This window comes from Carassius auratus, chromosome 17 (assembly GCF_003368295.1).
Source record: "Carassius auratus strain Wakin chromosome 17, ASM336829v1, whole genome shotgun sequence".
Classification (NCBI taxonomy): domain Eukaryota; kingdom Metazoa; phylum Chordata; class Actinopteri; order Cypriniformes; family Cyprinidae; genus Carassius; species Carassius auratus.
In genome coordinates, this window is record NC_039259.1 from 16,873,698 (window position 1) to 16,892,705 (window position 19,008).

Genomic DNA, 19,008 nt, shown 5'->3' on the forward strand with positions numbered 1-19,008 from the left:
AGTAGATTTAAACAGTATAACTTAGCAAAAGTTTGTGTAGTGAGATTTTAATTAATAAATAAAATAGTACTTTTATTCTTTGCAATTAATACTTTAGGCAGGGACACTTTTAGCAAGGATGCAGAAAGTTCATCAAAGGTGATTTTTTCGTTCTTTCGTTCATCAAGAAAGATTTTTAGTAAAAAAAAAATAATAATAATAATAATAAATGCTGATCTTTTCTCTTTTTTTGTCAAAAAATCTGGACCCGGAACTTTTATAACAGTAAATATTAATGTATTTATTTTATATAGATTTTTAAGTAGACATTTTAGGTAACAAAGTCAATTTACAATAATATTCTTCGAAAAATACTGTGCAATAAATTTTGGCTTTTTGGAAATTTTGGAAAACATTTTTCCTAATGCAACATTTTCAATACATTTAAAAGTCAGAGGAGCTTGTTAAATGATCATATCTCCGATCACTGATGCTTGCCTATTTGAGTAGCTGAATTTCAAATTGAAACTCTTAGGGCTGATATTTTAAAAAGTTTGTTCTGCATCAAAAGTGCTGATAAACAGATTCATAAACCGTTTCCACTCGGGGCCCATCCATATTACAGACAGCCAATATTTCTGCCTAACCTCATGCACCTGTGCTTTGTCATACACAATCCCATCCTTAGCAGCTGTACATCTATTATGGTTGCACTTGACTTGTAAATTCCAACCCGGTTTATTGTTTATTGCCACCTTCTGCTGCCATTTACCCCGTGATTCCTCATGTCTTTGAGTTCTGTTATTGCCTACTGTAAACTGGACTCTTGCACCCTTTGTGGCCCTTCTGCATTGGATCATTGTTTTAGTCAGTATAATATTCTTCGATTTGAGAACAGATGAAGTGGCACTGAGGACTATGTTAATGTATTATCATATTAAAAGCTGAACTGAAAGAGCTACAGCACTTCCTAAATTGCAGTATTTGTTTATTTTACTAATGAAATCAATTATGGGCTAGCTAAAAGGGTCTGTTAATTATCTGCCATTTGTAACATTTATCCTTTGAAAACAGAGGACAAATACGTCTAATCATGACATGATGGACATCATTTCCCACAAACGAACTTCCAATTACCAGCTTCATTCCATCAACCTTTTAAGGTTTTTTGTCTTTGCATTTTGAAATCATGGAAAGATAAACACAGTGAAAGAAATGTGTTTTCTATTTGATTTGCATTGTATTTGTTCATTACATGCATCATTGAAATATTATTATTCATTCATAATCACAGACTGTATTAAAGATTTAGATTTTCAATCAACATTAAGACAGAAGTTACACTTGCTGCTGAAACCCCAAGGCAAATAATGTCCATGTTTTATTACCCTTCAGGATTATTTTTTAGAAGGTATTCGGCCTGAAAGATACAAAGAGTGACAATTTTACAATTCATCCAGAAAAACAAATGACTCTATAAGTATTATTAAGATGACCAACCCACCAGGAAGTCTATGGGGTCGTCAGGACGTATTCTGCAGCATTCGATGAGCCCTTGGGTGAGAGTGGGCATCACATCCTTCATCAGATAGTTCCTTAAAAGTTCTGACTGAGATTCCAACAGGTCATATTCTTGTCTCCTCACCTCCTCAAGTCGATGATTCTTAAAACAATCAAACACACACTAACATCTCATAGACAAGAAGAGATTAGAATCTTTTTATATACTGATAAAGTTTATAACAACTTAAAATGCACTGAATCCACTGTGGTTATCAGAAGACTGAATGCAGGTGCTTACCCATTCCCCCCAGCGCTGATCTCTCTGTTGGGCCTCCTCTTCCTCCCGCCGCTCTGCCTCGGCTCTTTGTGCTGCCCTTTCCTTTAGCTGTTGTTCTGCTTGCCGCCGCTCTTCTTCCTCAACCTCTTCTAAAACTATCCCATAGTTCTTCGGTTTGCCCACCTTTTTGCAAACCTTCTCTATGACCAGCAGGTATTCACTGTCATCATTGCTTGTAATCTCTGAAATAAAAGAGAAATAAGGAAAATAGATATGCAGGTATTTGAACACTTAGGCCACACTTGTGAATGGGTGCCGTCAGAATGAGAGTCCAAACTGCTGATAAAAACACCATAATAATCCAAAAAAAAGTGATCCACGACTTCAGTTCAACAGTTAACGTCTTGTGAAATGAAAAGCTGCATGTTTGTACGAAACAAATCCCTCATTAAAACATTTTAGCTGTCACTTCTAAACCAGAACAATGCCCAAGTCCGTCTCCTTTCATTCTCTCACATCAAAACCCACCAACATATTGAAATGTCTGGATTTTGTCCAGGAAAATTCGTAAATGTGATTGTACCTTAATGCTTAGCCTGTATTAGTTAGATCAACAGATGTAGTACTACTGCACTTCATTAAAATGTGATTTGTTTCTCTCCTTTAGCATTACCCATGTGCTCAGGATGAATCTCCAGATCCTCAAAGTAGTTCAGCAACGTCTCATCCTCTACGTTTCTTTCTCTGAAACTGGCTAAGCGGCGAAGGAACTGTTCAGGAGTGTATGAGGTTCCTTCTACAACAGTCTCGGGTAGATTCAGGACGCGGGTTTTCAGGAAAACATCAGTGGCGTCGACAAAGAACACAAACTCTGAAAAAGAGACAGATGAATGTTTTAATAGTGTCATAGCGATGTTTAAAGCCACATGTTAAAGTATATCTTTTAAATGAGTTGTGGGTGTCATATTCTCAGTTCATGTCTACAAATATAACATCTCACTGAAAATGTTCACATTATATAAAGCTCAGCTGAACAAGACTGCACAGCCTTCTCATTCAAAAACTGCATGGTACAGTTTTTCTTGAAAGGGCTTAATATTTTGATTTATGCATTAAATTAGCCAAATGGTATTATAAAATTTTAATAACATTTCTGTTTTGCTGTATTTTTGATGAAATAAATTCAACTTTTGGTGAGTATGAGAGATTCCTTTTACAACTATTAAACTTTTGAACACTTTGTGTAGCTAAATGAATTTTATAAGATTTGAATCAGTCATGCAAGACTCAAATCTTAAGGCTAATAATTAAAGGCATTTCTAATCTGCATTATACTTTACATTAATTAATTACAGACCTGGGATGATCTTTTTCTCGTGTTTAGATTGCAAGTCCTCAGGCTCTTCATCACCTGTTGAATATGTAAAAAATCATGCAGCAAATCAAAACTCATGTATTATTAATCAGAATAATGATTTAATTTGTTAATATAGCACCTTAAAAGGGGCATATTTCTCACCAGTAAATAACTCCTTCGCCTGCTCGTAAGTCTTTGGAAAACCGTCCAAAACAAAGCCCTGGTTCATACAGGGTTTAGTCCTGAGTTTGTCTCTCATTATACGAATGACATATTGGTTATCTAGCCGTCCTAAACAACAAAAACAAAAATCTTAATATATATAATCTCAATATATATCACATAACACATTACAAATATACAACCTCCATTCTGATTCATGTTTTCCTTCAGAGTGTCCAGAAACTCCTGAGCTTCACTCTGATCATTTTCCTCATCCTCCATTCCAACACACGACTCCTGATTGTTTAGATGAATCATCAGTATTAAATATTTACAATTTAAAGATCTTTTTTTTTTTTTCAATTCTTAAAAACAGAAATGATTTATTTACTTCAGCATTATTTTTATTTTGCTTTTTTTGAAAGGGATAGTTCACCCATAAATGAAAACTTGGTCATCGTTTATCTCACACCCTCATGGTGTTCCATCTGTATCTGTTAAACACAAAAGAAGATATCTTGAAGAATGTTGATAACCAAACAGTTGATGGTAGCTAATGATTCTATGTTTGTTTTAGTTTTTTTCACTACTGGAAGTCAGGTTTGGCTACTAACATTTGTCAAATTATCTTGATATATATATATCACCAGATATATTGAACATAAGGAAGAAACTCATACAGGTTTGGAACAACTTGAGGGTGAGTGAATGGTGACAGTTTTCTTTTTTTGGGTGAACTATCTTTTTAAATAATATCTTAATTATATGAACATGCTTTGATGGTTGTGAATAAATTCTAGGTGTTGTACAACACTGACCAGGTTTTCTAATGTTTCAGTGATTGTCTCCTTAAGCTTAACATGGTGAAGTTTGTAAAGCTTGCATATCCTCTCCGCTATAGTGCTCTTCCCAACAGCAGGTGGTCCCAGGATGCAGATCCGAAGGGGCTGAGACACATATAAACAGGTGTTTATACTGTAAAACTTTTGATGAAACGCAAAGATCCCAACTCTGATCTTCGACAGAGAGGAAGTATCACAAACGCAAGAGTATTTCAGCGTACCAACAATCCCCTTGTCTGCTTGTATTCTTCAGTGATCTGCTCAATGTTTTCAACCATGCCAGATTCTGACACCCACTGAATGTTAAAATTCTCTTTTGGATATGTTGCTTCAATACGAAGGTTGACAAGCAAAGAATCAATATCTGTTTGCTAAAAAAAAAAAATTTAAAAAAAGAGGGAAAAAAAATTGTCAATTACATAACCAAAACTGTACAATATTGATAATCTTCACTGTAGTATGTCAGAACAACCGTCAGATCCCGTGTTAGATAAATCTCCTCTTTTGAAACATTCTGAGTTTTTCCTGGTCCAAGCACAAGTGATACTGCCTGGAAGAAGATTTCTTTGAATGAGAACCATTAATTTTCAAATATACATACATACATATATATATATATATATATATATATATATATATACTGAAAGTGTAAATTCTCACCTTTATGATATCCTCCATTGTGTTTTTGGAATCATCAACCGCAACAAAGTATTGTGACTTCGGCTTGTGGTCAATGATATTTTGGATGATCCTTCATGAATCCAAATCAAAGGGGTGTAAATGGCCAGTAATTTAGTTTTCATAAAAAGCTCCACAATATTACTTACCCTGCCAGATCACTGATGTGAATAGTGGGGATAATATTGGAGCCGTCTCCAAAGATGGGCACCTGGGAGACTTCGCCCAACCATGACATCTACACGAAGCAACTATTTGGCTTCAACACTTTAATTAGCACAAAGTAATTACAACTTTTTAAAGTATGTGCATATGATTTACCTTAAAAAATAAATGGAAGATGTGTTCTCCCATTCCATACTGTAGCCCTGATGCAACAACATATGTAGAGAACTGGGAGCTTTTCTGAAAATCATTCAAAAATAAATATAAACTTCAGACTTTTAAGTACTTCTCACTTGAAGTGTTGCAAATGTTATTAGCAAATACAAATAGTGTATACAGCTGTTTAATATTGTGTTGCTTTTCTAAATGTAAGCGATTCTTGCTTACAGTTTTGCCTAATTTGACCACAAGTTTCTCCAAACCGATATGATCATGGAAGTTGGGGTGAGCTTTTCTTCTCCTGTAGTGTTCTTCTGTAAAAGGAATCTCTGGATAATCCTATAGTGGAGTTAAAAATATAATTTTTTTTTTTTTTTCTTTTACTCTTGTTTCGTGGTGATCAATAGAGTACTTATTTGATAACTTTAATTATTCCTACTTTATCAGCTGCTTTAGTCATAGTCCACGTCATAATTGTTGACACCAGGATAAACATCTTGGGCCCAGAAAACTGGTCCATTTCTTCATAAAGAGCTGTGATTTGAAAAAATAAAAAAAAATAAAAAATTTAACTAGCATCTGCTCAAAAAAATAAATAAATAAATAAATAAATAAATAGAAAGAAGTGCACATTGATTTAATAAAAATGTGATACCTGAGACAGCCCACTGGGCTTCATCTATCTGATCAGCATTCTGAGTAATATCATAAATGACCACATCACATTTCATTAGATGATGCAGAAGGTCTTCTCGCTTCAAGTTCTGTTAGGGAGTAAAAGGTATTTGGTGAATAAAAATACAACTGGCAACAACTTATAAAATTAATGTCTTCTGCATTCTGTAGGCTAGTTGTGATTTATTTACGCTGTACTCTTCAGCAATGAAACTGCACGCCTCCTCTGTTTGGCTGGAAACAGTTCCCACAATCTGGAAGGTTGCTCCTTTGAGTTTTGGTTGCTCATCATGCAGCCTGTCGTCATCTTCTTCCACATCAGCCTCTCCAGGGTCCACAAGAGATGCACCAACCACACATGAGTCTAAAAACTAAAAACAGGAGAATAAGGGTAAACAATATATAACGTTAACGATACTGTTGTAACGTATGGACATAATTGCCCTGCAAGTCGACACTTCATTTCAAGCAGTGTCTATAATTATTAAGCTAAAACATGTGACACAGTTTTTCTATATATAATATTGCAATTGATAAATCTTACCCTTGCAATATTTTTCGATGTATATTTATCAATATCGTTAATAAAAACACGTCTGGCGTTTTGCGGCATCTCAACAGTCTTGGCTGCCATTCCGTGTTGTTGTTGTTTTGTTGCTAGGAAACAGGTGTATTCACGTGGTTCAACGTGCGTATGACACACTGATCTATAAAATAGATCAGTGGTATGACACTAAATAGTTTTTACAACATAAGCTTCTATAAATAATACAAATCATTTAAAATAAATAAATAAGTAAATAATAGTAATAATAATAAAAAAAAATACAATTTAAAATAAAAATAAATAATATTAGTGTTGTCTAGAATCTAGATGACAAAATGCAGACAAACGAATATATTCACTAACAGTGATTCATTATTTTGACCGTCTGTTTCAGTTAAAGTCTAGCTTTAGCCTTATATAAAAGGTTATATTTATCATACTACTATGAGCTAACGCAAATCATGTAAAACAACGCATAAAACATGGATATTTCTCCGTAGTCTAAATGTTGCTGTGCTGCTTCACAGACATGGCATTACATGTTTCTGATTGCAGGTGGTTGTGTGTGATTGATCATGCTGGTCAGTTGTGGTCATTATCTGGTCTAAGCTGAGCTAGATAATTGATCATCTGGACTAACCACTGATGGGGCAGAGACTTGGATCAAGCTGGTTAAAGCAGGTAGACTAACATTATTCAACAAAATTATAACTTTTTCATATTTTTTTTCACAGGAGAAAGGTGTGATGTTTTGGAATAAGCCTATTTCAACATACTGTCACAATGTCTTAAAGGGTACATAACATAACATAACACAGTTTTCACCTAATCTCATGTTAATCTTGAGTACCTAGAGTAGTACTGCATCCTTCATATCTCCAAAAATTTTAGTTTAGTTTTATCATATTTATAACAGAAAAATACAGCTTTCTGATTCTCTCCAGAAAAAGCCGAGCTCCTGGAGGCTGAAACGACGAGCACACAATGCTACACTCCGTTGCTGCCCCGGGAAAAAAAACAAACTGCATCCTCTATTCATGTAACGCTGGGTTCTGATCACTGTAAACTTTCCCTCACATCCAAAAACACACTTATTTGGAGACATTCTCAAACAAATCCCAAGGAGCGCTGGCGACGATTTCCCAATGAAGTCTGTTGATGTGCACATTCTCGCTCTCTCCTATGGTCTACGTGTGCATGCTTTTCCGAGAAACTTGTACCAACCGGAAGTAAGATTTTCAGCACAGAAATTCGGTCATTTGTCCAAATTATAAAAAATAAAAAATAAAAAATAAAGTTTGGCCATGTTTAGCATGTAGAATCCATCTCTTTAACACTGTGAACACTGTGAACCCCCCCCCCCCCCAACACACCTTTTAAGCTAAGTATTTCCTTTATTCAAATCACCATTACATAAAAATTACAAATATTGTTTCACTATTCATTTACATTTAGGAGTGTGGCATGACATTCATAATGAATTGAAAAATTATAAAGCATTTATTAGTGCTTTAGCATGAATATACTGTCACAAATTTGTACAGCTCTCCCTGCTTTAAATGACACAATGCAAGATCTTTTTTTTCCAGCTTAACAGTCATTTATTAGAAAAAATATATATACATTCAAATTAAATTAACAAAAAAGAAAACAAAAGTCACACTGTCATTTTTCTAGATGTTTTAAATCAACCAAAATGATAATTATGATAATAATAATAGTTAATTATTATTAATACACACTGGCTGTAGATGCAACTGAAACCTTAAAGGGATCATATGATGCGATTTCAAGTTTTCTTTCTCTTTGGAGTGTTACAAGCTGTTCGTGAATAGATAAGATACATAAAGTTGCAAAGACTAAAGTCTCAAAACCTAAGAGATATTCTTTATAAAAGTTAAGACTCATCCATGGCCTCCTAAAACAGCTTGTTATAACATGCCCCACGTCTATGTCATGATATGGGATGATTTGCATAATGCCGCCCAAAACTTCACGAAAAGAAAGAAGGCGTAACTTTATTGTTGCTGTCACCACGCGTAGTATGAAGCTGCAGAGTACCGCATTCTCAGACCCCTTACAACCTCATCTCACGGCAATTCGTACATATTTTAGGAGGTGGCTAATTCGTACGACCACACTCATACAAATTCATACGATTTTTGCCAAATCGTATGTATTTTACGAGTTGCACAATTCCTATGAATTTGTACGAATGACCTACACCTAACCCCGCCCCTAAACCTAACTGACACAGAGGTTTAGACAAATCGACCAACTGTACGTATTTTGCGAGGCGGCTAAGAATGTGGGACTCTGGGTGCAGGACTGTAGATGCAGCAGGCTCAGGCTCCGAGTCTGCAGCTTCATAATATTGGTCACCACTGCCGCCATGTTGTGAAGATGTAGTGTGTTTTGTTGCGAAAGCGAAAATACTTTGTTTAGCCTTTCAAAAGAGGACACAACTAGAAATCAGTGGTTAAGTTGTATTTACAACATTGTTCCAGAACAGTTCAACCCAGATATTCAGATGTGTGCAGCACATTTTATGGAGGACTGTTTCCTGATCCTGGGAAAGAAGACTACAATGCCAGCTGTTCTGACTCACAGTCTGTAAGTACGTTTACATATTTAAAGGATTTGTCACTGATGATTTAAAAGCGGATTTTGAGCAGTGTAGAGTAGTACTTGTTGTTTGTCATTTCTCCAATCACAAATCCAGCAATGGTTTTATGTTTACATGGCATGATGCAATGCAACACATAAAAAGACAGTATAAGTCATTATAATCCATAATTATGTCCTCACTGGATGCAACAAATGTCTTGTTAATGGGTTTTAATGTTTAATGTCTTGTTCCGCCATTGTTCTGACCAGGACACTTGGCATCACAGTGTTAAGGCGTGTTACATTTCCATCACACGCTTGAGGCATTCAGCCAATCACAATACACTGGATAGCTGGCCAATCAGAGCACGCTTCACTTTTTATAATGATGATCTTTGTAAAAATCGTTGCGTTTCAGAAAGGCAGGGCATAGAGGAGCAACAATAATGTATAGTATGGGGAAAATTATGTAAAATAATAAAAATAATGTGTCTTTTGAACCTTAAACCGCAGAAACACATTTCATTTCACCAAATACACAAAATAATGTTATTTTTAGCAACATCATATGATTCCCTTAAAAATTAACAACTCGTAAAATTTCACAGTAATCACAGTAGTCACACACCTGTTTGATTCCAGTCTGCTAGTTTACAGTGTCACAACAGTGGCAAATCAAAAACCATCAAGTTAAGGCCTCTATGGCAAAATTATCAAACTGTGCGAGTTCAAATGAACTAGTGCCTATGGCCGCCCATCCATGTCGTGGCTCCCAGAGCACTGTATTCTTCCAGAGGGGATAGCCATTGAGATCTGCTGATGCATAGTTTCCCTAAAACACAGAATAAATGACAGATCAACTGAAGCACAAATCTGACAGTGTAGCAAAATTAGATTCAAGAAACAATGGACAGAACTAAAATTAAAAAAAAGAAAAACTCAGCAATAAATATATTTAGAAACATTTACAAATATATTTCAACAGACCTTGACTGTAAGGGTCAGTGTGTACCACACACGTGCTCTAGTTCCAGACAGGCCCTCAGCAAGAACCGTCATTCCATCTGTTGAATCAAATGGCAAATATGACCTGGCTTAGTCAAACTTACAGCAGTAGGGAAAAAGGGAAACAAGGCTTTTATTATCCAGATGCTTACTGAGGTCATTTGTGACTTTGTAGGTGCCATCTGCATAGACCCAGAGAAAGACTCCCCTTGTGCTTCGGACAACACCTCCACCTTTGTTCACTCTGACAGCAATGAAGACTCCACCAGTGTGCACAGACTCCATGTATATGTCACATGACACCATCAGGTCTTTCCTGATAATCATAAGTGTATTCAGCTGTGAACTGCATAGAATCTATTTTTCTCAAGCAAGTACATGACCAAAGTGTAAAAGTTTTGTTGCTTAATTTTATGTTTTTCAAATAAGTCTATGCTTACTAGGGCTACATTTACTTGATTAAAAATACAGAACAATTTGTGATATTATGAAATATTATTGCAATTTCAAACAACTGTTTCCATTGTAATATATTTTAAAATGTAACTTATTCCTTTGATTTCAGCAGCCAATACTACAGCCTTCAGTGTCACATGATTCTTCAGAAATCATACTATTATGCTGATTGGGTGCTCAAGAAATATTTCTTCTTATCATAAGTGTTAAAAAGAAAAGAACAGCATTATAAATGTTTTTACTGAATCCTTACTGATTTCAATTATTAATTTCTGACACCAATTTTTTTAATTGCAGCGTACTTAATAGTTATAAAGTCCTCACCATTGATAATCACCAATAACACTTATTGTCTGATCAGCATCTGCAGCCCAGGTCACTGGACGCTGAGTGACCACCTGTCGCAGAGTGGAAGCATGCGGTCCAGGATCTGTCAGGTTGGTGAAGTATTCAAAGACCCCCGTCTGATCTGCAAAGTTTGGAGCCTCTGAGAAATACGGATTTCCAGCTGGGATACAGGAAGCCAAAGTTGTTAGATTTGTGCACACTGTGTGAAAAGTATTAGAATAACTATTAAATGAGGGAAGAGATTGAAAATAGAGCTACTTACAGACATCAAAATCATCTTTGTATGATTTAGGAAAGGGAGCAGAGGGTGGAGGATCTGGGTAACTCCCTCTCTGACCATTTCGTACAGTAGTAAATGTATATACCTCATCAACATCGAGCTCTATGCTGAAAGACCCTTCAGTTACCTACAGCATTCACAGTTTACATAGAGATATTACATTAGATTTCAAATAACAAGTAAATAATTTTTAGAAAAATCATTTATTAAACCTATTCATATTTTTTAAGAACCCAGACAACTTCAGAATATTTTATAATAACATACTATATCATAATTATGTTATAATAACAACTAATTGTGTATAATTACACAATTAATTACACTGTAACAAGTAGCCTATGCCTTAAAATAAAGTGTAACTGTTTTTAAAAAGAGATTATATCATGAATATCTTGATTTTTATGTATAAACTTACTTTAATAGGCTTGATATTTTGGAAGAGGACCGTCTTGTTTGTCTTGAAATCAAACTTTGAATGCCACACCTGCAGCTCACCGATTGAAGCCTGTAAAAAAAAAAAAAAAAGAAAAAAGAAGTTATTCCAAATAATTATGAAAATTTAAAGTCATTTTATCTATTATTAACCCTTTAAACCACAAAAAAATAGAGGGAGAAAACAAAAACATACAAAGGTCCCTTTCAGGTGGAAGGTGACATTCTGGGCAGTGACATCATATGGAGGCAGAGGAGGTCTTATACACACGGAGTGATCATGGGTCTAAAAAAATTAAATAAAATGGAGCAATGGGTTTTCGTACAAATATAAAGACCGTTAACTGGATATATGTACACTACTGTTCAAAAGAAATGCTTTAATGCTTTTATTCATCAAGGATACATTATATTGATCAAAAGAGACAAGATTCTACTTCAAATAAATGCTGTTCTCACCAGCCTTGCCAAGCATAAGTGACTTCTTTCAAAAATATGTATTTAAAAAATGTAAACCTTTGTGACCCTTAACTTTTGAATTGTAGTGAACATTATACTAATTCTCACCATAGTTTCAGTGATTATTGTTAGATTTCCTCTTTCATCTGTTAATGCAACATAACTTCCACCATGTGTGAAGTGTCCCACTGTCTGCAGGTACTTCCAGCCAGGCTCCGTAAACTGGGTAGTGTGGGCTTATAGAATTTTATGAATCAAAAACTTTGATAGTTATATCACACATTATTTATATTATGCATATAATACTTATGCATATATAGAGTATATAAAAATGCACTACCTGTGATCCAAATAGGGGACTCGACAACATAATTTCCACTCCATGGCTCTTTTGCAGTCATTAGTCCATCCCTTCCAAAGGGAAGCTCCCCATAATAACTAGAAACAAGGTTCCAAGATATGGTCCTAAAAGCAAACACAAACCGCTTTTCTCATCATTGAATATACACGTTTATATGTCTGAATGTTTATATGTGTGATATTTCTCCTTATATACTGGGAAATGCTACATGATTTAGATCAAATCTGAGTTGTCATACGCTGTCATTTTGCCATTAACGTAGTTCTGGTTGAGAATTCGGGCCCAGCAGCCTCCGCCGACATCGTCATTAAAGGTACTGTAGTCTTCAGAAGACCATAGTTTCTTGCCAGTCTTTAGGGCCTTAGGCACAGTGTTGGTGCCAGGATAATGAACCCTGTCAGTCAAACCATTCTAACATTCAGGATCTCACATCACCACACTTTAAACATATCTACATGTCATTCTGTGTATTTTTCCCCGTGAATGCATATTTAAAAAAGGAATGTGTACAGTACATTTGAAAAAAATTTACCCTAAAATTTCAACGGCCTCCTGTAGCTCTTTGTCAGCAATTACAACAGAGGTAATCGGCTCCCAGAGGTTATCACTTGCAATGATTTTAACTCTCTCCAGACCACTTTTATCCAGTGTATATCGCAAAAGCTAGCAAACATTGCAGAGAAAGAAAATATACATGGCCATTTTAGACCTAAACTTAAGTTTCACATGCTGTCTATGTATCAAAAATGCAAATGTAAATGCAAAATAAAAAATAAAAAAACAATGTAACAATAAAACGGACACCATTTCACTTTTCAAAATTTTAGGGTCAGTAAGATTTTTGAATATTACCATTTATTAATATTACACACCATTTATTTGATCAAATATACACATAGATAATGTGAAAGATTATTTCAATTTTAAATGTATGTTATCTGTTTTGAAATAAATTGAAATAAATTATAAATATAATTTATTCCTGTTTAAAGCTACATTTTATCAGCAGTTCAGTCTTCACTGTCACATGGTCCTTTAAAAATCATTATAATATTGTGATTTGGTGCTCAAGGAACATGTCTTATTATTATCAGTGTTAAAAATGGATTTGCTGCAAAATAGTTTTGCGGAAATTGTTTTTTTTTTCTTTGATGAATAAAAAGTTTAAAAGAACAGTCAAAAAGAACAGTATTTACTTGAAATAAAAGTCTTTACTACACCGTTTGAGCATTTAATGTGTTCTTGCCAGACAGAAGTATATATATATATATATATATATATATATATAAAACTTTCCAACCTCAAACTTTTATACACTAGAGTATTATTAATTTAACAGATGTTAAGAAGTGCAACAGAATTTGTGGAGGCAGGATACAAATACGGTAGATGAAGAGTATTTAATAAAAATAAAAAAAAAATATTATGAAAGATGAAACTCTGACAGTACTCACCTTTATGTACTTACAGTTAAAACTCCTTTCATTCCATATCTGTGCAATAAAAAAATTAATCCGATGTTTATTTTAATGAGGAATATGGCCACAGAAAAACTGAAAGTTTATTGGAATTGATGAGATGCATTCACCCCAACATAATCAATGTCCAAGTCATGGTACTGCTTGGCCCCAAGAATCCAGGAAACCACATAAGAAGCAGTAATATCAGGGAAACTATATGGCCAGTTTTCACCATTTCCAACCCATCCCGGAAAAGCCCATGGTAGACCTGTTGAAAATCAACGATTAAAGTTGAAAACTACTAATAACAGTCTGGAACTGAATGCATTAGTACAAGAACACTTTAAGTACTTTGGATGTTTGCCCTGTTTGATCCATTTGGTACAGATTTTTTATTTATTTACCTATGAGGGTGATGTTTGGATTTCTCTTCTTGGCTTCCTTCATTAGCCACCATTCATATCCTCTAAAATAATTTGCATCATCTCCATAATGCATGTGTGATGGCTCAGTTCCATCTGTAAATGATTACATTAAATAGGTCATATGGATAACACATTCACTCCACATAAGTTTTAAAAGTGAAAGTGCTCTATACCTGTAGTCTGAGCATCACCTCCAATTTCAACCTTCAGGATTTGTAATGAGGCTCCAAATTTAGGCTATTAAATACATATTGACATGTATACAGTCTATAATGTAAATACACAATATTACATAAACATAGTCTGATCAGATTGCTTTCTAAGCAAACACACCTTGAACAGATAGTCTAGAATCTGACTCCTATATGGTTCAGCATAATTGACGAGCAAACGCGAGGTCGCCTGTAAAAAAACATTTATAAGACATTGAGTGTTATTGTTATGAAGACGTTAGCGTTTTCTGTAAACTGAGCCCTACAGAAACTCTGAAAAAGGAAGCGGACTAAAGTAAAACACTCACCCCGCCACCGCTTAAACCACCAATGCCATCAAACGATCGTCCTAATCCAGTTTTATCATCCAAATCGTAGTCCTCACCTAAACAAATGCTGAAAAAGAGAAAAATACTCAAAAACTGATTACCTATGTTCATTCTTACTAGTGCGTTCCTCCAACATTATCAGCTGACTTGCAGTTTCCGCAATGGGCGGTGCCATGATGAACCTAACCACGCCCACCACAAGCGTCTCCAGTCAGAGGGGACACGCGTCATCTACGGGGGCGTGGTTTATATTGGGTGATAAAAAATACTGGTTACCACAGTAAACCATTTAGGTGAAAACGAATTGATTTTATTATATTATCTGCGTTTAGAAAAGAGTCATTCCTAATTATATATATATATTAGGAATATATTATGTGAACATTGATTTCCGGGTAATCTTCAGTTTATTTAATAAAGTTAATGTTCTTTTATTTTAATGTTTACCTATCTTTGCCTTGTTCCTGGTGTTATGTAAAAGTAAAAGTGGTGTGGTGTTAATAAAAATAAAAGCTCTGATCATTAGGAAATATTCAAAATTTCGTAATTATTCTTTCTCTTGTCATACGTTTCAAATAAATATTGTTTTAGTCTTTGTTGTAGTTAACAGCTAGTCTAGTGTGCAAAATCCCTTTAATGAATAAAAGACATCGTCCTCCAGGAAGTGACATCATTTTGGTGGGAAAGCAACAATCAACAATTTCAGCGTCTGTAAGTATTTTCTAGAGATTCCTGCAATGTTTTGTTGTATTTGTTAATTTAAAACTGTAAAGCATATATTTATTATAAATATACAGTATTATGTATATAGGCTTAAATATAATATATTTGTACGTGTATGGTAACATTAAAATGCTAAATAATGATTAAAAGCATGTTGACTCAAAGACAGAATTGCCATGAAGTTTTATGATGAATGCTTCTTTTGAGCTCACACTTTTTTTTTCTTTCTCTCGAACAGAAGAGAAAATGTATATAAACAAATCCTTGATGTCAGATGTTGGCTTACATCCAGATATATGAATCTGTAAAACTGTAGTTGATTCTGATGAAAAAAATAAAATAAATGTTTGTGTGTGTGTGTGTGTATATATATATATATATATATATATATATATATATATATATATATATATATATATATATATAATATATATATATATATATATATATATATATATATATATATATATATATATATATATAATATATATATAGCTACATGCTTTTTGAAATTGAATAGCAGTTTTAAGGCCCTTTCCACCATATAAACGTCCTTCTTGTGACTTGAGGGGTATCTGTGAAAACAAGTTTTTACTGTAGGCCATTGTTAAAGGCATCATTTTCTCCGGCATTGTGATGGAGCCATGTGCAATTTTTTGGAAACAATTTCAGAGGAGAAAAGCATTGGCTAAATTTGATATTCAGTTTCTTTCTTTGATAGTATCCACACAGAACATGTCATCTTTCATAACCTATTTCATTTTTCAGTCTACGTTTCCATTGCGATTTAGATGTGAAGGGATTTCTCATAGTTGGTATGAATTTTTTTTTTTTTCTTTTTTTTTTTTTTTTTTTTTAGATTTGTGGAGCTGTCAAGTCAGCTTTACAGACTACTTTATTTACACCGCTCTCCTGTGGAGGCTTATAATACAATTGGATGCATACATTGATTACTTCTATTTGATTTTTTAACTTCTACAATCTGTACCTCATTTATCAGTCTGCTCTGGGGGAAGGAACAGCAAGGTCATCAGAGATAGGATTTTGGTTTATTGATTGATGGTTTGATATCTTAGAAATATAAGCTCCTATCTGATAACATTGTAGGAAGGAAAATAGCTGCACAATATCAGAGTTTTATTTTTTAGAGAATAGCTATTTTATTTATTTTTAGGTAGGAAAATGACTAGCAATTTAAATGTTTTTTCGTTGTTGTTATAAAACATAGTTTAGTATATATATTTTATTGATAAACAGTAGGCTTTATTATTGAGTGCAGTACTAAAATACTGTTTATGCTACCTTTTAAATATTGCATCTGTTTTATAGATAATATAGATATAGGTAATCTGGAGGGTATATGTATTCTTAAACACATTTTTTATGACTTTTTATATATATAAAAAAAGACTTCTTTCAGATCAAGTTAATAAATCCAACGCAGCATCTGACCACAGGAGGGCAGAAGAGACTCAAAATTAATATTTTCCTTTTTTTTTTTTTTTGTCCTTTTACAAGCACTGTAACTGAGGGTATACAGACTCATTTTTATGATCAGAGATTGGGATCAAGCTCTCTAATTGCATCAGGGTTTCCTTTAATTGCTCAGACAATTTATCGTGCTGGGAATATCTGGAAGAAGAGGACAAAAACGTATGTTGCATAAGCAAAGGGAAAGCATAATTATACTGTGATGATTTGTTAAGTGCATACAATGAACCTCAGTGGTCAGAGAACAAATGCTTTGAATTATGACACAAGACCACAATAAAACACTTCTAGATCAGAAATAATCGCAAGAGATATTTTCAAAGGTAGCATTAGTTCTATAAATAGCTTATTATTTTATTATTTATTGTATAACTTGTTATCTTATATGCTTTTTTGACCGCAGCATTTTTACATTGCATAAATGCCATTCAGTTATATCAAATCATATCATATATCACATCATGATGTGTTAATATATTCATTTCAGCACACTTTTCAAGCAAGTAATAAATAAACAGAATTATTAATAAATAATTGGAAAATCCTCTAGCCTCAAATGTTTGCAGATTCCACTTGGTTTGATGTTTTATCTAATGCAGTGAAATTCGTACTCTACATTTTGTTCATTCACATGCATTCAGAATTTCCCAGGACAACACTGAACCTCAGATTTGTTGGGTGTTAATAACTATATTATTTCAGCAGGTTACCTTGGCGAGGTGAGGGGGTTTTAGAGGGCGTCTGTTTATGTCTCATCTATTTGACATCATAGTGCAAAAATAAAAAGCCTCTGCCATGTAATTTTAGCAGCATGAAAGTGTATGTGGCTCTTAAATCACCGCTGTGACCTCGCTTGCATCCATTCTTCTTTTTTTTGTGTGTGTGTGTGTTTTATTCTTTCTGTGTGCCCTTTTCAAATGTTAATGGCAACACGGTTGCAGAAGAAAGCAGGTTATTCTTTCTTCCAGAGAGAGCCGACTTGATCTCTTTGACCATTTCAAGTCAGACATTGATGCATTATACAGTTGGTCAACAGTTTATTGCCTGACCCTGTATGCAAGAAATGTGAGGTGTGTGTATGAGAGAGAGAGAGGCCACTCGAAATATGAATAAATGTTTTAATGTCAGTCTGACATCTTTTCTGTGCTCACATTGCCGCTTATTTGTCTTTTTTATTCTCTGTTTATGTGGGTTATGTATTCCTAGCACATTTTGTCCTTTGGGTTGTCACCTTTCTGTACTCCTACATGGATACAGCTCTGAAAGACCGACCCTTATCTTTTTCCTTGACTCTGAGCACAATTGAATGTGGACAATAGCAAAATGCTATGGATACAGATGTCATACAGACTCCCTCCTATATTTTTATTACAGTATATGCATATGAGTAATCTGTTTGACTTGTTGTTAAATGACATTGTATTGGGAGACTATAGGAAGTGCATAGGAGTCCATACAAGAGCCTTTGACTTGGTTCAGGGATCTGGTCATGTACCTCTTGTTTTCCCTACAGAGCATACAATGTGACTGGAATATCTTTAGAATGGATGGTTGGATGCAGAGAGGATTGCAAGAGGTGTGCTGTATGCTTTTCTTGGATTGTTTAAGAACTGGTATTCTTGATTCTGATTGGCCAATGGCAGCGTTCAGCAGTATTTCCTAATATTTACAGTCATCCATGGTAACATTGTACATACTGTATATCATGGTGTGTTCAGGTTGTCCTGGGAAGTTCATATTTATGAGTTGAGAATTATGACATCAGGTGAATACAAGTCATTATTGTTATTTTATTATAATTTCAATTTTTGGCTAGTATTTTGAATGAAAATTTTCGAAATATTTATTTATTTATTTATTTATAAAATACTTGTTTGTTGTGTTGCTAGAATGGTTGTTTTGTGCATTTTGGCTGTGTAATAATGCTGGATAATATACTGTAAGCTGGTCATTATCACAAAATGAACATTGACAGTGTCATCAGAACCCTGACGTGAATTGGAGGAGTCCTTACATAATGTTCAAGCAAACAAGTTACATCATGCATAGACGCCAAGCTATATACTGATGTTG

General features: G+C 34.3%; 2 protein-coding genes across 2 annotated transcripts; both read right to left on the bottom strand.

Moving 5' to 3' along the window:
* Positions 1–1,186: 1,186 nt before the first annotated feature.
* Positions 1,187–6,451, bottom strand: ak7b (adenylate kinase 7b). Its single transcript, XM_026286101.1, has 18 exons — positions 6,342–6,451; positions 5,989–6,168; positions 5,778–5,886; positions 5,562–5,656; positions 5,351–5,461; positions 5,120–5,203; positions 4,948–5,036; positions 4,781–4,871; positions 4,593–4,670; positions 4,342–4,491; positions 4,097–4,225; positions 3,482–3,575; positions 3,279–3,407; positions 3,117–3,170; positions 2,433–2,630; positions 1,781–2,001; positions 1,484–1,642; positions 1,187–1,399 (listed from the first exon to the last, which is right to left on the bottom strand). The coding sequence occupies exons 1-18, from the start codon at positions 6,429–6,431 to the stop codon at positions 1,364–1,366; spliced, it is 2,097 nt and encodes a 698-aa protein (XP_026141886.1). The 5' UTR covers positions 6,432–6,451; the 3' UTR covers positions 1,187–1,363.
* Positions 6,452–7,930: 1,479 nt separating this feature from the next.
* galcb (galactosylceramidase b) lies at positions 7,931–14,882 on the bottom strand. The gene is made up of 17 exons (XM_026286102.1): positions 14,701–14,882; positions 14,514–14,582; positions 14,354–14,417; positions 14,160–14,273; positions 13,884–14,023; positions 13,750–13,788; positions 12,828–12,958; positions 12,534–12,689; positions 12,275–12,399; positions 12,043–12,170; positions 11,672–11,761; positions 11,459–11,548; positions 11,023–11,167; positions 10,737–10,920; positions 10,109–10,272; positions 9,939–10,015; positions 7,931–9,783 (listed from the first exon to the last, which is right to left on the bottom strand). The coding sequence occupies exons 1-17, from the start codon at positions 14,830–14,832 to the stop codon at positions 9,637–9,639; spliced, it is 1,995 nt and encodes a 664-aa protein (XP_026141887.1). The 5' UTR covers positions 14,833–14,882; the 3' UTR covers positions 7,931–9,636.
* Positions 14,883–19,008: the final 4,126 nt, after the last annotated feature.